This window comes from Daphnia magna, unplaced genomic scaffold (genome assembly GCF_020631705.1).
Source record: "Daphnia magna isolate NIES unplaced genomic scaffold, ASM2063170v1.1 Dm_contigs289, whole genome shotgun sequence".
NCBI lineage: Eukaryota > Metazoa > Arthropoda > Branchiopoda > Diplostraca > Daphniidae > Daphnia > Daphnia magna.
In genome coordinates this window covers 38955-63688 of record NW_025533225.1, presented here as the reverse complement: position 1 = coordinate 63688, position 24734 = coordinate 38955, and the positions used below count along the sequence as shown (strand labels likewise).

General features: G+C 32.4%; 3 protein-coding genes across 3 annotated transcripts; all 3 read left to right on the top strand.

Moving 5' to 3' along the window:
• Window positions 1–14152: 14152 nt before the first annotated feature.
• Window positions 14153–16285, top strand: LOC116935296. Its single transcript, XM_045167763.1, is given in 4 exon segments — window positions 14153–15109; window positions 15111–15650; window positions 15653–15937; window positions 16046–16285. Coding segments are annotated over 4 exon segments (2022 nt in total).
• A 424-nt stretch (window positions 16286–16709) lies between these two features.
• On the top strand, window positions 16710–17776 carry LOC123468106. The gene is made up of 2 exons (XM_045167762.1): window positions 16710–16929; window positions 17187–17776. The coding sequence occupies exons 1-2, from the start codon at window positions 16710–16712 to the stop codon at window positions 17774–17776; spliced, it is 810 nt and encodes a 269-aa protein (XP_045023697.1).
• Window positions 17777–22129: 4353 nt separating this feature from the next.
• LOC123468105 lies at window positions 22130–23739 on the top strand. Its single transcript, XM_045167761.1, is given in 3 exon segments — window positions 22130–22895; window positions 23145–23359; window positions 23362–23739. Coding segments are annotated over 3 exon segments (1359 nt in total).
• The last annotated feature ends 995 nt before the right edge of the window (window positions 23740–24734 follow it).

Here is a 24734-nt window from a genome sequence, read left to right as displayed (position 1 = left end):
TATACTTGTATTCAATGTGAATAATCTGTTATACCATGAGTTTATACTTCTATATGTAAACAGGATCAAATATACTTGTATTCAATGTGAATACACTGTTATATTATGAGTTTATACTTCTACATGTAAACAGAATCAAATATACTTTTATTCAATGTGAATACACTGTTATACCATTACTTTTTACTTCTATATAAAAACATGATCAAATATACTTGTATTCAATGTGAATACACTGTTATATTATGAGTTTATACTTCTTCATGTAAACACAATCAAAAATACTTGTATTCAATGTGAATAAACTATTATATTATGAGTTTATACTTCTAAATGTAAACAGAATCAAATATACCTGTATTCAATGTGAATACACTGTGATACCATGAGTTTTAATTTCTATATGTAAACCGGATCAAATATACTTGTATTCAATGTGAATACACTGTGATACCATGAGTTTTTACTTCTTTATGTAAACAGGATCAAATATACTTGTGTTCAATGTTAATTCACTGTTATACCATGAGTTATTACTTCTATATGTAAACAGGATCAAATATACTTGTAATCAATATGAATAAAATGTTATATTATGAGTTTTTACTTCTATATGTAAACAGAATCAAATATACTTGTATTCAATGTGAATACACTGTTATACCAGGAGTTTTTACTTCTATATGTAAACAGGATAAATATACTTGTATTCAATGTGAATACTGTTATATTATGAGTTTATACTTCTACATGTAAACAGAATCAAATATACTTGTATTCAATGTGAATACACTGTCATACAACGAGTTTTTACTTCTATATCAATGTGAATACACTGTTATACGTTGAGTTTTTACTTCTATATATTAACAGGATCAAATATACTTGTATTCAATGTGAATACACTGTTATATTATGAGTTTATACTTCTACATGTAAACAGAATCAAATATACTTGTATTCAATGTGAATACAATGTCATATTATGAGTTTATACATCTACATGTAAATAGAATCAAATATACTTGTATTCAATGTGAAAACACAGTGATACCATGAGTTTTAACTTCTATATAAATGTGAATACAATGTTATACCGTGAGTTTTTACTTCTATACGTAAGCAGGATCAAATATACTTGTATTCAATGTGAATTCACTGTTATATTATGAGTTTATACTTCTAAATGGAAACAGAATCAAATATACTTGTATTCAATGTGAATACACTGTTATACCATGAGTTTTTACTTCTATATTTAAACAGGATCAAATATACTTGTAGTCAATGTGAATATACTGTTACATTATGAGTTTATACTTCTACATGTAAACAGAATCAAATATACTTGTATTCAATGTGAATACACTGTGATATTATGAGTTTTAACTTCTATATCAATGTGAATACAATGTTATACCATAAGTTTTTACTTCTATATGTAAACAGGATCAAATATACTTGTATTCAATGTGAATACAATGTTATATTATGAGTATATACTTCTACATGTAAAAAGAATCAAATATAATTGTATTCAAGGTGAATACACTGTTATATTATGATTTTATACTTCTACATGTAAACAGAATCAAATATACTTGTATTCAATGTAAGTACACTGTGAAACCACGAGTTTTTACTTCTATATGTAAACAGGATCAAATATACTTGTATTCAATGTGAATACAATGTTATATTATGAGTTTTTACTTCTATATGTAAACAGAATCAAATATACTTGTATTCAATGTGAATACACTGTTATATTATGTTTTTATACTTCTACATGTAAACAGAATCAAATATACTTGTATTCAATGTGAATACACTGTTATATTATGAGTTTATACTTCTACATGTAAACAGAATCAAATATACTTGTATTCAATGTGAATACACTGTTATACCATGAGTTTTTACTTCTATATTTAAACAGGATCAAATATACTTGTAGTCAATGTGAATATACTGTTACATTATGAGTTTATACTTCTACATGTAAACAGAATCAAATATACTTGTATTCAATGTGAATACACTGTGATATTATGAGTTTTAACTTCTATATCAATGTGAATACAATGTTATACCATAAGTTTTTACTTCTATATGTAAACAGGATCAAATATACTTGTATTCAATGTGAATACAATGTTATATTATGAGTATATACTTCTACATGTAAAAAGAATCAAATATAATTGTATTCAAGGTGAATACACTGTTATATTATGATTTTATACTTCTACATGTAAACAGAATCAAATATACTTGTATTCAATGTAAGTACACTGTGAAACCACGAGTTTTTACTTCTATATGTAAACAGGATCAAATATACTTGTATTCAATGTGAATACAATGTTATATTATGAGTTTTACTCCTATATGTAAACAGAATCAAATATACTTGTATTCAATGTGAATACACTGTTATATTATGTTTTTATACTTCTACATGTAAACAGAATCAAATATACTTGTATTCAATGTGAATACACTGTTGTATTATGAGTTTATACTTCTACATGTAAACAGAATCAAATATACTTCTATTCAATGTGAATACACTGTCATACCATGAGTTTTTACTTCTATAGCAATGTGAATACACTGTTATACGTTGAGTTTTTAGTTCTATATATTAACAGGATCAAATATATTTGTATTCCATGTGAATACACTGTTATATTATGAGTTTATACTTCTATATGTAAACAGAATAAAATATACTTGTATTCAATGTGAATACACTGTCATATTATGAGTTTATACTTCTACATGTAAATAGAATCAAATATACTTGTATTCAATGTGAAAACACTGTGATACCATCAGTTTTAACTTCTATATAAATGTGAATTCAATGTTATACCATGAGTTTATACTTCTACATGTAAACAGAATCAAATATACTTGTATTCAATGTGAATACACTGTTATATTTTGAGTTTATACTTCTACATCTAAACAGCAAATATACTTGTATTCAATGTGAATACCCTGTTATATTATGAGTTTATACTTCTACATGTAAACAGAATCAAATATACTTGTATTCAATGTGAATACACTGTTATACCATGAGTTTTTACTACTATATGTAAACAGCATCAAATATTCTTGTATTCAATGTGAATACACTGTTATATTATGAGTTTATACTTCTACATGTAAACAGAATCAAATATACTTGTATTCAATGTGAATACACTGTTATACCATGAGTTTTTACTTCTATTTGTAAACAGGATCAAATATACTTGTATTCAATGTGAATACACTGTTATATTATGAGTTTATACTTCTACATGTAAACAGAATCAAATATACTTGTATTCAATGTGAATACACTGTTATACCATGAGTTTTTACTTCTATATGTAAACAGGATCAAATATACTTGTAGTCAATGTGAATATACTGTTACATTATGAGTTTATACTTCTAAATGTAAACAGAATCAAATATACTTGTATTCAATGTGAATACACTGTGATATTATGAGTTTTAACTTCTATATCAATGTGAATACAATGTTATACCATATGTTTTTACTTCTATATGTAAACAGGATCAAATATACTTGTATTCAATGTGAATACACTGTTATATTATGAGTTTATACTTCTACATGTAAACAGAATCAAATATTCTTGTATTCAATGTGAATACACTGTTATACCATGAGTTTTTACTTCTACATGTAAACAGGATCAAATATACTTGTATTCAATGTGAATACACTGTTATATTATGAGTTTATACTTCTACATGTAAACAGAATCAAATATACTTGTATTCAATGTGAATATACTGTGATATTATGAGTTTTAACTTCTATATCAATGTGAATACAATGTTATACCATAAGTTTTTACTTCTATATGTAAACAGGATCAAATATACTTGTATTCAATGTGAATACAATGTTATATTATGAGTATATACTTCTACATGTAAAAAGAATCAAATATAATTGTATTCAAGGTGAATACACTGTTATATTATGATTTTATACTTCTACATGTAAACAGAATCAAATATACTTGTATTCAATGTAAGTACACTGTGAAACCACGAGTTTTTACTTCTATATGTAAACAGGATCAAATATACTTGTATTCAATGTGAATACAATGTTATATTATGAGTTTTTACTTCTATATGTAAACAGAATCAAATATACTTGTATTCAATGTGAATACACTGTTATATTATGTTTTTATACTTCTACATGTAAACAGAATCAAATATACTTGTATTCAATGTGAATACACTGTTGTATTATGAGTTTATACTTCTACATGTAAACAGAATCAAATATACTTCTATTCAATGTGAATACACTGTCATACCATGAGTTTTTACTTCTATATCAATGTGAATACACTGTTATACGTTGAGTTTTTAGTTCTATATATTAACAGGATCAAATATATTTGTATTCCATGTGAATACACTGTTATATTATGAGTTTATACTTCTATATGTAAACAGAATAAAATATACTTGTATTCAATGTGAATACACTGTCATATTATGAGTTTATACTTCTACATGTAAATAGAATCAAATATACTTGTATTCAATGTGAAAACACTGTGATACACTGAGTTTTAACTTCTATATAAATGTGAATTCAATGTTATACCATGAGTTTATACTTCTACATGTAAACAGAATCAAATATACTTGTATTCAATGTGAATACACTGTTATATTTTGAGTTTATACTTCTACATCTAAACAGCAAATATACTTGTATTCAATGTGAATACCCTGTTATATTATGAGTTTATACTTCTACATGTAAACAGAATCAAATATACTTGTATTCAATGTGAATACACTGTTATACCATGAGTTTTTACTTCTATATGTAAACAGCATCAAATATTCTTGTATTCAATGTGAATACACTGTTATATTATGAGTTTATACTTCTACATGTAAACAGAATCAAATATACTTGTATTCAATGTGAATACACTGTTATACCATGAGTTTTTACTTCTATTTGTAAACAGGATCAAATATACTTGTATTCAATGTGAATACACTGTTATATTATGAGTTTATACTTCTACATGTAAACAGAATCAAATATACTTGTATTCAATGTGAATACACTGTTATACCATGAGTTTTTACTTCTATATGTAAACAGGATCAAATATACTTGTAGTCAATGTGAATATACTGTTACATTATGAGTTTATACTTCTAAATGTAAACAGAATCAAATATACTTGTATTCAATGTGAATACACTGTGATATTATGAGTTTTAACTTCTATATCAATGTGAATACAATGTTATACCATATGTTTTTACTTCTATATGTAAACAGGATCAAATATACTTGTATTCAATGTGAATACACTGTTATATTATGAGTTTATACTTCTACATGTAAACAGAATCAAATATTCTTGTATTCAATGTGAATACACTGTTATACCATGAGTTTTTACTTCTACATGTAAACAGGATCAAATATACTTGTATTCAATAAGAATACACTGTTATATTATGAGTTTATACTTCTACATGCAAACAGAATCAAATATACTTGTATTCAATGTGAATACACTGTTATACCATGAGTTTTTACTTCTACATGTAAACAGAATCAAATATACTTGTATTCAATGTGAATACACTGTTATATTATGAGTTTATACTTCTTAAGGTAAACAGAATCAAATATACTTGTATTCAATGTGAATATACTGTTATACCATGAGTTTTTACTTCTATATGTAATCAGGATCAAATATACTTGTATTCAATGTGAATACACTGTTATATTATGAGTTTATACTTCTACATGTAAACAGAATCAAATATACTTGTATTCAATGTGAATATACTGTGATACCATGAGTTTTAACTTCTATATCAATGTGAATACACTCTTATAACATGAGTTTTTTTCTATATGTAAACAGGATCAAATATACTTGTATTCATTGTAAATACAATTTTATATTATGAGTTTATACTTCTACATGTAAACAGAATCAAATATACTTGTATTCAATGTGAATCCACTGTTATATTATGAGTTTATACTTCTACATTTAAACAGAATTAAATATACTTGTATTCAATGTGAATACACTGTTATATTATGAGTTTATACTTCTATATGTAAACTGCAGGGAATATACTTGTATTCAATGTGAATACACTGTTATACCATGAATTTTTACTTCTATATGTAAACTGCATGGAATATACTTGTATTCAAAGTGAATACACTGTTATACCATGAGTTTTTACTTCTATATGTAAACAGGGTCAAATATACTTGTATTCAATGTGAATACACTGTTATATTATGAGTTTATACTTCTACATGTAAACAGAATCAAATATTCTTGTATTCAATGTGAATACACTGTTATACCATGAGTTTTTACTTCTACATGTAAACAGGATCAAATATACTTGTATTTAATGTGAATACACTGTTATATTATGAGTTTATACTTCTACATGTAAACAGAATCAAATATACTTGTATTCAATGTGAATATACTGTGATATTATGAGTTTTAACTTCTATATCAATGTGAATACACTTTTATACCATGAGATTTTTTCTATATGTAAATAGGATCAAATATACTTGTATTCAATGTAAATAAAATGTTATATTATAAGTTTATACTTCTACATGTAAACAGAATCAAATATACTTGTATTCAATGTGAATACACTGTTATATTATGAGTTTATACTTCTTAAGGTAAACAGAATCAAATATACTTGTATTCAATGTGAATATACTGTTATACCATGAGTTTTTACTTCTATATGTAATCAGGATCAAATATACTTGTATTCAATGTGAATACACTGTTATATTATGAGTTTATACTTCTACATGTAAACAGAATCAAATATACTTGTATTCAATGTGAATATACTGTGATACCATGAGTTTTAACTTCTATATCAATGTGAATACACTCTTATACCATGAGTTTTTTTCTATATGAAACAGGATCAAATATACTTGTATTCATTGTAAATACAATTTTATATTATGAGTTTATACTTCTACATGTAAACAGAATCAAATATACTTGTATTCAATGTGAATCCACTGTTATATTATGAGTTTATACTTCTACATTTAAACAGAATTAAATATACTTGTATTCAATGTGAATACACTGTTATATTATGAGTTTATACTTCTACATGTAAACAGAATCAAAAATACTTGTATTCAATGTGAATACACTGATATACCATGAGTTAATACTTCTACATGTAAACAGAATCAAATATACTTGTATTCAATGTGAATGCACTGTTATACCATGAGTTTTTGCTTCTATATGTAAACAGGATCAAATATACTTGTATTAAATGTGAATACACTGTTATATTATGAGTTTATACTTCTAAATGTAAACAGAATCAAATATACTTGTATTCAATGTGAATACACTGTTATACCATGAGTTTTTACTTCTATGTGTAAACAGGAACAAATATACTTGTATTCAATGTGAATACACTGTTATATTATGAGTTTATACTTCTACATATAAACAGAATCAAATATACTTGTATTCAATGTGAATACACTGTTATATTATGAGTTTACACTTCTACATGTAAACAAAATCAAATATACTTGTATTCAATGCGAATACACTGTTATACCATGTGTTTTGACTTCTATATGTAAACAGGATCAAATATACTTGTATTTAATGTGAATACACTGTTATATTATGAGTTTATACTTCTACATGTAAACAGAATCAAATATACTTGAATTCAATGTGAATACACTGTTATATTATGAGTATATATTTCTACATGTAAACAGAATCAAATATACTTGTATTCAATGTGAATACACTGTTATGCCATGAGTTTTTACTTCTATATGTAAACAGGATCAAAAATACTTGTATTCAATGTGAAATCACTGTTATATCATGAGTTTATACTTCTACATGTAAACAGAATCAAATATACTTGTATTCAATGTGAATATACTGTGATACCATGAGTTTTAACTTCTATATCATTGTGAATACACTGTTATACCATGAGTTTTTTTCTATATGTAAACAGGATCAAATATACTTGTATTCAATGTAAATACAATTTTATATTATGAGTTTATACTTCTACATGTAAACAGAATCAAATATACTTGTATTCAATGTAAATACACTGTTATATTATGAGTTTATACTTCTACATGTAAACAGAATCAAATATACTTGTATTCAATTTGAATACACTGTTATATTATGATTTTTTACTTATATATGTCAACAGGATCAAATATACTTGTATTCAATGTGAATACACTGTGATACCATGAGTTTTTACTTCAATATGTAAACCGGATCAAATATACTAGTATTCAATGTGAATACACTGTTATTTTTTGAGTTTATACTTCTAAATGTAAACAGAATCAAACTTACTTGTATTCAATGTGAATACACTGTTATATCATGAGTTTTTAATTCTATATGTAAACAGGATCAAATAAACATGTATTCAATGTGAATACACTGTTATACCATGAGTTTTTACTTCTATATGTAAACAGGATCAAAAATACTTGTATTCAATGTCAATACACTGTTATATTATGAGTTTATACTTCTACATGTAAACAGAATCTAATATACTTGTATTCAATGTGAATAAAGTGTTATACCATGAGTTTTTACTTTTATATGTTAACAGGATCAAATAAACTTGTATTCAATGTGAATACACTGTTATATTATGAGTTTATACTTCTACATGTAAACAGAATCAAATATACTTGTATTCAATGTGAATACAGTGTTATACCATGAGTTTTTACTCCTATATGTAAACAGAATCAAATATACTTGTATTTAATGTGAATACACTGTGATTCCATGAGTTTTTCCTTCTATATGTAAACAGGATCAAATATAATTGTATTTAATGTGAATACACTGTTATATTATGAGTTTATACTTCTACATGTAAACAGAATCAAATATAATTGTATTCAATGTGAATACAATGTTATATTATGAGTTTATACGTCTACATGTAACCAGAATCAAATATACTTGTATTCAATGTGAATACACTGTGATACCATGAGTTTTTACTTCTATATGTAAAAAGGATCAAAAATACTTGTATTCAATGTGAATACACTGTATTATTATGAGTTTATTCTTCTACATGTAAACAGAATCAAATATACTTGTATTCAATGTGAATACACTGTTATACCATGGGTTTTTACTTCTATATGTAAACAGGATCAAATATACTTGTATTCAATATGAATACACTGTTATATTATGAGTTTTTACTTCTACATGTAAGCAGAATCAAATATACTTGTATTCAATGTGAATACACTGTTATACCATGAGTTTTTACTCCTTTATGTAAACAAGATCAAATATACATGTATTCAATAAGAATACACTGTTATATTATGAGTTTATACTTCTACATGCAAACAGAATCAAATATACTTGTATTCAATGTGAATACACTGTTATACCATGAGTTTTTACTCCTATATGTAAACAGGATCAAATATACTTGTATTCAATGTGAAAACACTGTTATATTATGAGTTTATACTTCTACATGTAAACAGGATCAAATATACTTGTATTCAATGTGAATACACTGTTATATTATGAGTTTATACTTATACATGTAAACAGAATCAAATATACTTGTATTTAATGTGAATACACTGTTATACCATGAGTTTTTACTTCTATATGTAAACAGAATCAAATATACTTGTATTCAATGTGAATACACTGTTATATTATGAGTTTTTACTTCTACATGTAAACAGAATCAAATATACTTGTATTCAATGTAAATACACTGTTATACCATGAGTTTTTACTTCTCTATTTATGTGAAAACACTGTTATACCATGAGTTTTTACTTCTATATGTAAACAGGATCAAATATACTTGTATTCAATGTGAATACACTGTTATAATATCAGTTTATACTTCTACATGTAAACAGAATCAAATATACTTGTATTCAATGTGAATACACTGTTATACCATGAGTTTTTACTTTTATATGTAAACAGGATCAAATATACTTGTATTCAATGTGAATACACTGTTATTTTATGTGTTTATACTTCTACATGTAAACAGAATCAAATATACTTGTATTCAATTTGAATACACTGTTATATTATGAGTTTTTACTTATATATGTCAACAGGATCAAATATACTTGTATTCAATGTGAATACACTGTGATACCATGAGTTTTTACTTCAATATGTAAACAGGATCAAATATACTTGTATTCAATGTGAATACACTGTTATACCATGAGTTTTTACTTCTATATGTAAACAGGATCAAAAATACTTGTATTCAATGTGAATACACTGTTATATTATGAGTTTATACTTCTACATGTAAACAGAATCTAATATACTTGTATTCAATGTGAATAAAGTGTTATACCATGAGTTTTTACTTTTATATGTAAACAGGATCAAATAAACTTGTATTCAATGTGAATACACTGTTATATTATGAGTTTATACTTCTACATGTAAACAGAATCAAATATAATTGTATTCAATGTGAATACAATGTTATATTATGAGTTTATACGTCTACATGTAACCAGAATCAAATATACTTGTATTCAATGTGAATACACTGTGATACCATGAGTTTTTACTTCTATATGTAAAAAGGATCAAAAATACTTGTATTAAATGTGAATACACTGTATTATTATGAGTTTATACTTCTACATGTAAACAGAATCAAATATACTTGTATTCAATGTGAATACACTGTTATACCATGGGTTTTTACTTCTATATGTAAACAGGATCAAATATACTTGAATTCAATATGAATACACTGTTATTTTATGAGTTTTTACTTCTACATGTAAGCAGAATCAAATATACTTGTATTCAATGTGAATACACTGTTATACCATGAGTTTTTACTCCTTTATGTAAATAAGATCAAATATACATGTATTCAATGTGAATACACTGTTATATTATGAGTTTATACTTCTACATGTAAACAGAATCAAGTATACTTGTATTCAATGTGAATACACTGTTATATTATGAGTTTATACTTATACATGTAAACAGAATCAAATATACTTGTATTCAATGTGAATACACTGTTATACCATGAGTTTTTACTTCTATATGTAAACAGGATCAAATATACTTGTATTCAATGTGAATACACTGTTATATTATGAGTTTATACTTCTACATGTAAACAGAATCAAATATACTTGTATTCAATGTAAATACACTGTTATACCATGAGTTTTTACATCTATATTAATGTGAAAACACTGTTATACCATGAGTTTTTACTTCTATATGTAAACAGGATCAAATATACTTGTATTCAATGTAAATACAATGTTATATTATGAGTTTATACTTCTACATGTAAACAATATCAAATATACTTGTATTCAATTTGAATACACTGTTATATTATGAGTTTTTACCTCTAAATGTAAACAGAATCAAACTTACTTGTATTCAATGTGAATACACTGTTATATCATGAGTTTTTAATTCTATATGTAAACAGGATAAAAAATACTTGTATTCAATGTGAATACACTCTTTTATTATGAGTTTATACTTCTACATGTAAACAGAATCAAATATACTTGTATTCAATGTGAATACACTGTTATACCATGAGTTTTTACTTCTATATGTAAAAAGGATCAAATATACTTGTATTCAATGTGAATACACTGTTATATTATGAGTTTATACTTCTACATGTAAACAGAATCAAATATACTTGTATTCAAGATAAATACACTGTTATACCATGAGTTTTTACTTCTATATTAATGTCAAAACACTGTTATACCATGAGTTTTTACTTCTATATGTAAACAGGATCAAATATACTTGTATTCAATGTAAATACAATGTTGTATTATGAGTTTATACTTCTACATGTAAACAATATCAAATATACTTGTATTCAATTTGAATACACTGTTATATTATGAGTTTTTACTTATATATGTCAACAGGATCAAATATACTTGTATTCAATGTGAATACACTGTGATACCATGAGTTTTTACTTCAATATGTAAACAGGATCAAATATACTAGTATTCAATGTGAATACACTGTTATTTTATGAGTTTTTACTTCTAAATGTAAACAGAATCAAACTTACTTGTATTCAATGTGAATACACTGTTATATCATGAGTTTTTAATTCTATATGTAAACAGGATAAAAAATACTTGTATTCAATGTGAATACACTCTTTTATTAAGAGTTTATACTTCTACATGTAAACAGAATCAAATATACTTGTATTCAATGTGAATACACTGTTATACCATGAGTTTTTACTCCTATATGTAAACAGGATCAAATATACTTGTATTCAATGTGAATACACTGTTATATTATGAGTTTATACTTCTACATGTAAACAGAATCAAATATACTTGTATTCAATGTGAATACACTGTTATATTATGAGTTTAAACTTCTACATGTAAACAGAATCAAATATACTTGTATTCAATGTAAATACACTGTTATATTATGAGTTTATACTTCTACATGTAAACAGAATCAAATATACTTGTATTCAATGTGAATACACTGTTATATTATAAGTTTATACTTCTACATGTAAACAGAATCAAATATACATGTATTCAATGTGAATACACTGTTATACTGTAAAGAATCGATATCTTAACTTACAAAAAACCTTGAGAGTTCAACTTCTCAGGATAACACTTGTTATTGTCACAAAACAATACAGGAAGTTAACTCGAGAAAGACCCCTACTCGTGACCCTTAATCAGATTGCCCATCTAGCTAGTCTAGAATATTCCCCTACTTGCCACTAGGGCAAGGTTACCGCTTTCTTTAGTTGACCGCTAGAAAACGCTTCACTTGACCTCCAAGAAATTGCCACTCTGAGAGGTAATAAATACGAATAACGAAGAAGAAACAGGGAGACTCTTTGACAGACTGTTCCCCACTTAACGTGTACTAGTGTGTTATTCCTTTCATCAAACCAACCATTCTTCTGTCCTGTTCTTTCATCATCGTACATCCTTCCTCCCCGTGTGTTGTAGCAGAAAAATGCGGTAAATACAAAACTCGAATTAAAATCTAACTTCTTCGTTAATAGTCTACGCAGTCACATGCGGAAAACTATTACACTGGTGGCAGCGATCTATCTGAACTTGCATGCTATATTATCCTTCAAACGTATTGTATTTCACAAATCACGTCAGGTGTGGTCTCCAATGTATTGGATGTAAAAATTCACAGCCAACGACGTTTATGTATTTTTGTCTCCAGAACCCTCGTGTGGTGGGTACCGAATGAACAAGGTTTACCGCTCCTTGTGTCATCTCGAAGCGGCTTTCGAAAGGTTTAGCGACCGTAGTAACACGGCGTGAATCTTGTCAGTCGGATAGGGATTGGCTAACGAGTAATTTTCTGGCTTTCAGAAAAATGCGTACGGGACAATCGACAGACTTTCTTTTGACTATGTTAAACGAAAGCAGAAGAAAATAACCCTCCATTATATAAAGCTGGGGGAATATTGTGCACTACACATTTGTATAGCAGTTTTGTTGACCCACAGCCAACTCTGCCATTTTTTCTCGAAGATTTTTTTCCCGATTGATAACAGTTTTGTTGATTCACAACCGACACTGCCAATCTTTTTCAACTTTTTTTTTACAATGGATAGCATTTTTTTATAGCCACAGGTAACTCTGGCCTTTTTATAATTTATATATATATATATATAAATGCAATGCTGTTCAGACCAAGAACTTGAACGGTTAAAGTCTCAATTTTTTTGTTTTATAATTTTGAATCAGCAGCGTTGGTCCAAGTAACATGACCAAGGCCCAGATAAGCAAATAAAAAAAAAAAAAAAAGCAATCTTTTTTCGCAAACAAATCAAAAGGGGGAATACAACGCCTCTTTAAGAGGGCTTCACGAATCTCTAATTACAATCGTTAAACAAAACCTGAATCATTTTTAGCAAAAAGAAAGTATAAAACTAAGGCAAAAGGACGGTCAACCGACGGCCATTTTTTAGTGGAATGTCATAAACCCTTAAAGAGAAATTAGGTACAACAGCCTTTCTAAAAAACATAGGGAAAACAGTTTTGAATACATTATCTCCTAAACAATTTAAGCGAACACCAAAAGTAAAAGAAACAAAACCAGAAGAGGCAGAAAATAGCGAGTCGGAAGACTATCAAACAGGCAGTTCAGAAACAGAATACGAAACCGAAGAAGAATTGCCAGGAAAAGACGAACAACCGACAGACGACACACGTTGGGAAAATTCAAAAGGGAAAGCATTAAGGCGAACACCTCCCCCTACAGAGAGACTTTACCTGCAGCTATCTGAGGTTGAAGAGAAAGAGATTGAAAAGTCAGAATCAGAAGAAGATCTACCTGAAATAGACGAGGAAGATAAAGATCGGGCAGAATTAAAGAAACCGAAAAGAAAGGCACGCAAAGTACATATTAAGGGACAGCCACCAACTCGCTGGAGTAGTCGTAACAAACATAAAGCTCAAGTGCATCAAGAAGAAGAGAGTAAGCAGACCCAAAAAACTACAGAGAGCAACGAAACAGAAGGGAGAGAAGAAAAAAATTCATCAACAGAAGAGGAGAACGAAAGCGAGAACCCTAGTGGTAGTGAGAACGAAGAAAAAGATAACGAAAATCTCGCGTCAACAGAGGAGGAGGACGAAAAACCAGTCCGTCGACCAGGGAAAGAAAAAAGCGCAAAAGAAAAAGAAATAAAAACAGAGAGAAACAAGCCGATAGCCCCCAGCTATCACAAACAGTTAGACCAATCCATCCAGACAGGGAAGAAACCCTTGGTAGGGGAAACACCGAGAATGGATTATCAAAGTCACTACGATCACATGTATCGTTGCATGAAAGCGGGAGGGGCGTCAAAGGAAGAAGCGCACATGGGCGCCAAAGCCGCAGCAAAACAGATAGTGAAATCAATGAACGAAATTAAGGAAGAGCAAAAAAAAAAAAACAAGCGAGAAATCTTGCCCAATAGATACAAGTCAAAGCTATTATTTAAGCCAAAAGCTATTAACAAAATAATAATTAAATAATTAATAAAATTAAATAATAAACAAACAAACGGTTTCCCTCCTTGCTCAAGTGCCAGCTTTTAATGGATTAGGTTCGACGAAATTTGAGGACTGGATCAAACATTTTGATGCAGTCATGAATACTTCAGAGTTTGAAGAAGGCAGGAAAATAAAGTTGCTATGCTCCAAACTTTTTGGTTCGGCGACCGACTGCGTAACGACTTTCCAGTTGCGCTATCCAAGAGAGGCAAAGGATTTCTCAAAAATAAAACAATGCCTACAAGAACGGTACCATGGAGGAGACAGTAGAAAAATCTATTTGACCGAATATAACAATTGTATTCGCAACCCTGGAGAATCAATTAGGGATTATGCTTGTCGCCTACAAAAACTTTTTTCGTTTGCTTACCCGACGAAAGAGGGTAAATGGGTAGACCTCGAAATGAGAGAACAGCTGAAAATGGACAAATTTTTGGGGGATTAAAACCCAATCTTCGAGAACGGATGAGCTTCAAAGAATTTAAAAATTAAGATAGTTTGATAAAAGCCAAGGAAAATTGCGCGGCTGTATTGAACGAAGCTAAATTAGAAAGACAAAACGTAGAATTCATTAATGCAGTCGCATCAAACTCAAATGCCATCTCTTCAAGCGAAACAAAAGGGAAATTGTCAGAACTAGAAACAACGTTAAAAAACAATCAAAAATTAATGAGTGAATTGATGCAACAAAACCAAGAAACCGCTAAACTATTGAATAAAGTCGTACAAGCACAGACCCAAACGAATTTTCGCTCACAACTTGCTTTTCAGCCCCAAACCGCTTTTCAGCCTCAATCCGTTTTTCAGTCCCAAACCGGTTTCCAGCCCCAGCCAGTATTCCAAGCTCAAGCTGTTCTCCCAGCTCGGTCCATCCCGCAATCCCAACAACCACAGAACTGCGTTAGTCAGTTCGAACAAAACCCCCAAGGATCTCAACAACAAAATTCGGGAAGTCTATTCGGACAAAGACAACTACAGTGCCGGTCCACTTATACGACCACTTGGTGCAGCGGTCGTATAACCGGATGGTCGCATGACTGGTCGGACGCTATAGTAGTGATTAGCAGGTGACGACTGATTTAAATTTGATATGATGCGATATCGTTTGGCTTGTCTCAGTACAAAAGCGTATGAAATATAATAAATGTAGGCTCAAATAAAATAGAAACAAGACTAGAAAAAATACGCCTAGCATTAAGAGTCTTGTTACGCGGATATCCCTTTCTTTTACTTTTCCCATTCTTCCCAAGTACAATAGCGATGCGTTCTGATCCACTTACAACAGAACACTGGCTGACGTAATGCAGTTTTGTTAAAAAAAGTCCAGCCCTCTCACCTTAATGAAAGTCAATAGTCATTTTAAAAAATAGACCTCGAAAAGGGATTAAAATAATGCAACTGTCGGTACATTTAGCGGCATAAAAGTTTGAACAGGGGCTGTTCGCGCCAAAAAGTGGTGCAAGCAGAAGGGTGGTCGTATAACCGGGTTGGTCGTATGAGTAGGCGGTCGTATAAGTGGACCGGCACTGTATCCCAAAGTGACCGAAATACCCAAGCGGGTTGGAACCCGCCAGGCCCAAAATACTATGCATATTGCAAAACGAACACACATCTTACAGCGATGTGTAGTTGGGGCCCCGGGGGTCCTAGATGTTTTAAATGCAAACAAAATGGGCATGTGCAGCGTGAATGTCCAGACTCGCAACCGAAACATAATCAAACATACGGTCCACTCCTACAAAATAATGCAGGTCAATTGAACCCGTTTGACCAGGGAAACTAAAAACCACCTTTTGCAATGTTGGGAACAAAGGTGGGCCTTGTCCAAAGCCCCTACAAAATGTTAATGAGGTCAGAGAAAGTAGAAAAAATAAAATACCCCGACTAAAGCTACAAGTCGGTGACGTAAATTTTTTTGCTCTTTTGGATAGTGGTGCGGGTAGAAGCTTAATAAAAACGGAAATTTTGCAACGAATCGGAAATCAAATCAAAAACTTTAGTACTGATGCCCCGGTAGAACTCTTCGGTGTAGACAACACTAGACTTAGAACAAGAGGTACAGTTACCCTCGAGATGAATGTATTAGGCGATGATCTTCTGCAGGAGTTCATTGTCGTAGATAGAATCGATGAAGATTGTATCTTGGGTTTAGACGCGCTCTACGAGCACAAATTTATTATAGATGGGAGTGAGAGAACAATATACCGTGTCAAAGAAACAAAGGAAGACACGGCCTCTGCGCCAGCCATAATTACAAAAAACAGGATCACGATCAAGCTCTTTAGTGCCACTGTCGTTGAATCCGATGGGGAAGGCGGGAAACTTCCACAGAATATTACATGTTATTTAGAAAGAGGGCCGGGAGTACACAGTGGGTTACGAGTGGACCCCTTCGTCTGCAGTGTTAACGATTTAACAGTTTTTTCCGTAGTTTTAATTAACGAAACCAATGAACTAATCACTGTTCCAAAATTTCAAGTCATTGGAAGAATAGTATTTGAAAGAACAAAAAAGAAAACATCAATTTTTGTGAGACAGAAGAACAATCTCCTGTCGATGTAGATTTCAGCGAAAACTTACCCTTAACAATAGCAGAAGCAGATCGAACTTCTTTGGTCGAATTTTTAAAAACTAATATTACAATGTTTGCATCTAAAGCGGACGAATTAGGAAAAACAGGACTAGTTAAACACCACATTAACACGGAAGGACAAGGGCCCATTCGATTAAGACCCTATCGGATTCACAACAACAATAAAAAGGAATTAGAAAGTATTTTGCAATAGTTATTAGTTAATAAAATAATAAAGCCGTCCATGTCTCCATGGGCCGCACCTGTAGTTTCAGTTAAAAAGAAAAGCGGGGGATCAGATTGTGCATAGATTACAGAAAACTAAACCAGATAACAAAAAAAGACTCGTTTCCGCTGCCAAGAATCGATGACGTTCTTGACTTACTTCACGGACAACAGTACTTTAGCACACTTGTATTAGCGTCAGGGTACTGGCAAATTGAAATGGATGACAGTTCCAAGGAAAAAACTGCTTTTATAGTAGATAACAACTTGTATGAGAGGAACCGGCTAGCATTCGGATTGACGAACGCGCCGGGGACATTCCAACGTCTAATGAACTTTGTGTTACGCTCAGTGATTGGCGAAATCTGTTTAGTCTATCTAGATGATATAATAGTTTTCTCGAAAACCAAGGAGGAGCATCTTCTCAACTTGGAGAGAATCTTTGACCTTTTAAAAGAAGCTAATCTTAAACTTGGCCTATCTAAATGTAAATTTATGTGTGAATCTGTGCAGTATTTGGGACATGTCATCTCAGCAAGTGGAATCACTCCTGATCCCGAGAAAATTGAGCGACTAAAAAATTATGACAGGCCGAAAACAGTAGTGGAAACCCAATCATTCTTAGGACTTGCATCTTATTACAGACGGTTTATAAAAAATTTTGCAGATATAGTCCACCCGCTAATCGAGCTTACAAAAAAAACAAAGAACAGAGTTAACAAGAAAGGGGAGAAAGTACCAGTAACATGTAAGGAAGAAAGTAAAAGCAGTAATTTTGAATGGGGAGAAGAGGAGCAAAAAGCCTTTGAGACACTACGCGAATGTCTCATAACGCCGCCTATTGTTGCATTCCCTGATTTAAAAAAAAAAATTTTAATTTTTACCGATGCCAGTAACTACGGTATTGGAGCGGTCCTAAGCCAAATTCAGAATGATCAAGAAGTGGTCATTGCGTATTCTAGTAGACATCTAAACAATGCCGAACGTAACTATTCAGCAATAGAGCGCGAGGCATTAGCAATCGTTTATGGGATAAAAAGATATCGTCACTACATACAGGATGAAATGTTCGAGATCGTTAGTGATCACAGACCACTCCAATGGCTGGAATCTCACAAGGATGAGAATAGTCGGTTGGGAAGATGGTCGATTGCGTTATCTGCAGCAAAATACAGGATTAGATATAAACCTGGGAAAGAACACAACAACGCTGATTTCTTCTCTCGAATTCGCGTTGTAGCAATCGAAGAACGTTCGGATTTTACAAAAAATTGATAGAAGAGCAGAAGAAAGACGAGCTGTGCGCAAAGATAATAAACTATTTGAATGAAGGAACCCTATCAGAAATGGATGAATTAGAAAACCCTGATTGGGTGAAAGAAATAGGAACTTTTCGAATCGACAGCGGAGTACTGAGAAGGGATTTCTATCCTGCCTCAAAGAAAAGAAGAAAATATGTATAGGAGCAAACCGTTGTGCCCTATTCCCTGAGAAAGAGTGTAGTTAAAGAATACCATGATTCTCTGTTAGCGGGACATCTAGCGTTTCTACGCACATACTTTAGAGTTAGGGACAAATTCTATTGGCCAGACATGTTAAAAGATATAAAAAACTATTGCAAATCGTGTGAAGTTTGTGCATTACAAAGACGCGTAGTAACCAGAGCTTTTCTGAATCCTCTTGAAATAGCGACGGCCCCATTTGAAGTTATAGGCATGGATTTTCTAGGGCCAATCAAACCCGAATCCTTGAACGGAAATAAATATGTACTGGTAATGACTGATGCTTTTTCAAAATGGACAGAGGTCGTAGCGTTGCCAAACCAAACGGCCGAAACGACTTGCCGGGTCCTGATGGACAAGATTTTACTGTATCACGGCCCACCCAAAATTATCATTACTGATAGGGGCTCCAATTTTACCTCCCAATTATTCAACAGTTTGTGTAAAGAATTGAAAACGAAACATAAGACTACGACAGCCTATCATCCCCAATCGAATGGTATGACAGAGCGCTTCAACAAAACTGTAGTAGAAATGATTCGTAAATATATAGATGATGGTTACGAACATTGGGAGGAAGTATTGGGACCAATGGCATCAGCCTACAGGAATTCAGTCCACTCTTCTACAATGGAGAGCCCCTATTTTTTAATAATGGCAAAAGATCCAAACATGGTCATTGATCGATTTTTATTCCCAGAAACAGAATTGATCACTCTGCAGGATTACAAAAGCCAAACAATGAAACGCTTAAGAGAAGGTTTTGCACTAGCTAGACAGAATTTGTTAGATGCCAGGGTTCGACAAAAAATTGAATATGACAAAAGAGCAAAAGAAAACAACTTTCAACTAGGAGACAGAGTACTACTAGACGTAAGAGTGACTAAGTTAGGCACGAGCAAAAAGCTCAATCCTAGATATCAAGGCCCATACAGAATTTCTAAAGTCCACTCAAACGGAACTGTAGAAATACGTTCCTACAATGGCGCGAGAACTCAACTCACCCATGTAAATCGGTTAAAGGCGCTAACTGAATGTATGGTATGGCGTGATGAGGAATGTGTCGACTTTGAAGATCTAAGAACCATTGGGTTTAGAGTAACAAGGCCAGATGACGATTCCAACAATAACAGGTCAGACGAAGAACCGGAAGAAGAATCTGACGAAGATGAGACAGAAAATTTTGGTTTCGAGAATGAGAATGGCCTAATCACGGCAAACCCCGAAACAGGTCAACAACCAGGAACCTTTGGCTACGGCAACCCCTTTTAGAAATTGAAGTCCCTAACGAGATCTGGTACGACCCAAAAAAATTCGGAACGAAGAAACTAATAACGCACCGAAAGATATAGAGATACAAGTGCAATCAAACGGTACCAAGCGAGAAAAAAGGTCACGAGTCGCGACCCGTCTTCCCGAAAAATTTAGAGATTTTGACATGAGAACATAAAATTTCTTTATAATTAAAGCTATCACTATTGGAACTTACTTTTCGTGGGAGTTCTGGAAAGGTTGGATTAGAATGGTGAACAGCGTCTGAACTAGTTCTACAGAACAAAAGTTTTTATACGAAGTTCGTGAAGGTCGAACTACAAAAGGGCTGAAACGTTTGAAGGGTATGTCCGTTCGTTAGACGTCCAAGGAGAAATTACATAGAAAAGATGGGCGTATAAAAATGTGTGTTACGTAATAACAAAGGGTAGGTAAAAAACAAAATTACCCTCCAAATTAAAAAAAAAAGAAAAAAACCCTTATGTATTCTTGCACACCACAGCCGAGTTCGTCAACGAAGAATCTAGCGTGACAAATTTCGTTCAAATGAGTTGAAGCGTGCGGGAGTTTTTAAGAAATCCCGAAAATTTGAAATTAGCGCCCAAAACAACGATGAAGCCCCTTCCCACTAGTAGTAGAAATCTGCCCCTTGATTTAAAAAAAGTGTAAAATAAAAAAAAAAAAGCACATCATGTATTCTTTTGCACCCCACAGCCGAATTCGTCAACAACGAACCTAGCGTGACTAATTTCGTTCAAATCAGATGAAGCATGCGGGAGTTTTTTCAGAAATCCCGAAAACTTGAATTTTGCGCGTGGGAGTATGATGAAGCCTCGACCCACTAGGAGTAGAAATCCAATCACTTATAATGATAATAATAAAGTTGTGTGTTTATTATATTTACACTCCACAGCGTTTCGTGAAAAACGAACGTAACGTGGGAGATTAGCGTGAAAAAATGTGTGTTATAACCTTTTCTCTTATACCACAACCAGTTCGTAATTTTTTTTCTCTCTCTCTATTCTTAGTTATTTTTTGATAGTACTCTTCACCTGTCTACAAACAGCATGGGCGATGAACGCCACGATATGCGACTGTAGCCAGGCAAAGATGAAAGGATTCTTGAATTTCGGCGACGAAAATTGCCAGATTATAGAAGTTCCATCCCCTCCAAAAGCTGTTGTATATACCCTCTTGTCTCACTTACCAGAAGTTAAGCGATTTCCGGGATATATGTGTAGTGTTTGGTATGCCCATCGTACATTAAGCACAGATTTCTTTGGGTGGCACACACATAGTCAAAGCAAATGGCCAGTAGTGGCCACCCCAGAAATGTGCCACGAAATGAAGGAATTCAGGAAATGTGGGAATCAAGCGATAAATCCAGCGGGAGCACGGAAATTTACTTACGACTTGTATCCTTTCATGCAACCATTATGGATAAGAACCATAAAACAGTCGATGCTAAACTGCAAAATTGAGGAAGTAGCTTTAGAAACCGAATGCGACAATTGTACAATTAACTCGCCGTTAGGAACACTTTCGGGCAGCTTAAACGGAACGGCCACCGTTAACTTTATCACCCTAATCTGGGACAATTCGTATAAAGAAAAGAAAGACTGTGAGCTTAAGTTAGTAAGAAGCGGGGAAGGATTACTTTACAAAACGAATGAGGCCGAAATCAAACGATTACAAGACAAACACAGCCAAACAGATTTTTTGATCAACACAACCATGCTAGCGTACTGCGGAAAACGACAGTTTCAAAGTGTTATGGGAATGGAAAAAATTTTGATAGCAATTAACATGGCACCGCCTACAGGGGAGTTCGAAAAATTCGATGCAAATGCGACGATAGAGAACGAGAATAAAACCAGCGGGAATACTACTAAGGCACAGATCAAACAAGTGGCCTCTACGTTAAAAGCAGAAATAGAAGCAGCAGCCCATGTCCAGTACACCAGAGACATAGCACTGGACTACGAAAATAGACTAGCACGAGAAATTCGGCGATTGCAATGCGAAAACAGGAAAATGAATCATCACAGTGTTATAGTAAGCGCACAGTATAATGGCTGGTTAGCAGCTGCCCACATGCAACTCCCAAGATGTTCGAAATTAGTAGCTAACGGTGCCCAAGCTTCAATCTTGCAATGTAGGGAGCAAAATGTTACCTTCCAAACTGAATTTACGAAATGTGGCCCCCAACCACGTTATCTTAATTTTACAATAGCAGTCGAAGGTTGGGAACTCGTGCCCTTCACCGACTGATATTGGTATTCAAATTTTGTAAATTTTAACGGGAAAACTCACGCCTACAAAAATGGGGAATGGATTCCAATATTTGCCAACATCCAAGTTCAAGGGAGAAAACTAATTGAAACGGAGAAATTCGAAGCCGACAACACTTTAGCAACCCTTCTGCAAATGCATCCAGCAATTCAAAATAGCCCTTTGAGTCATGCGTCGGTGATGGCTGACATCCTTGCCACCATTCACGAACATCATTCAGAGGACAACACAAAAGAACTTCTCACTTCCAATGTCTTAATTCACCATAGCGATGCCCCCACGTAGATTTTGTAGCAAAAATGGGAGGGTGGATAACAAATTATGGAGCCATTTCAGGCTTCGGGATGATTTCAGTATTCGCCGTTAGATTTTGTGGTATCGGATTCCTCCTACTCAAAGCCTTCCCAATTATGCCAAAAATATTCCAACTAAACTGCTTCAGCAAAACACCAGCAGCAATTACTGCAACAGCCACACCACCGCCGATTCAAATCATTATGCCTCCTACCAGCAGTTCATATTCAACCAAATCCACAGCCTCAGAACGACAAACAGAGCCCCCACGCAGAAAGAAGAGGCAGCGAAACCGCCAACGCCCTAATCAACCTGAAACCGAATCCTTCCTCCAAGAAAATCAAGCCAACCCTCCCAGACGAGCTTGATGACTTACAATAATAAATACAATAATTTCGCCGCTGTGTACCTATAATCAATGTGCTCCAATTTGTTTACTTTCCTTAAAACCCTCTTCTAGACTCAATAGCATAATTTCTGGTGTCGGATTGTCCACTTTTCAAACCATGTTCCATTTTTTCGTCTCCTAAGAAGAAACGGGTCGTCAAAGGAAGTTACAAGGGAGAATGTAAAAGAGATCAAACGTATACGCACCCCCCAAAAAACAAAAACAAAACAAAAAAGCACTGTAATAATACTCACGAAGGATATGCCGACTGAATGGTTCAACTCGGGAGCACGACAAATAGACGAAGTCTAATCCAGGAAACTGAAACGTCGTACCCGTGTCATCAGCGTAGGATTCACACATCATTCGATGAAATTAAAATACAGAAGCTGGGACTGATTGTTGCGGGACGCAACAAAAGAGGAGGGGGGTGATGTAAAGAATCGATATCTTAACTTACAAAGAACCTTGAGAGTTCAACTTCTCAGGATAAAACTTGTTATGGTCACAAAACAATACAGGAAGTTAACTCGAGAAAGACCCCTACTCGTGACCCTTAATCTGATTGCCCATCTAGCTAGTCTAGAATATTCCCCTACTTGTCCCTAGGGCAAGGTTACCGCTTTCTTTAGTTGACCGCTAGAAAACGCTTCACTTGACCTCCAAGAAAATGCCACTCTGAGAGGTAATAAATACGACTAACGAAGAAGAAACAGGGAGACTCTTTGACAGACTGTTCCCCACTTAACGTGTACTAGTGTGTTATTCCTTTCATCAAACCAACCATTCTTCTGTCCTGTTCTTTCATCATCGTACAGCCTTCCTCCCCGTATGTTGTAGCAGAGAAATGCGGTAAATACAAAATTCAAATTAAAATCTAACTTCTTCGTTAATAGTCTACGCAGTCACATGCGGAAAACTATTACAATACCATGAGTTTTTACTTCTATATGTAAACAGGATCAAATATACTTG

Excerpts from the sequence above, each read along its gene's own strand:
- LOC123468106 (XM_045167762.1), top strand. The coding sequence starts at position 16,710 with ATGAGTAGGCGGTCGTATAAGTGGACCGGCACTGTATCCCAAAGTGAC. Across the intron at positions 16,930-17,186 it reads AGACTCGCAACCGAAACATA|GAATCGGAAATCAAATCAAA; the intron begins ATCAAACATACG and ends AAATTTTGCAAC.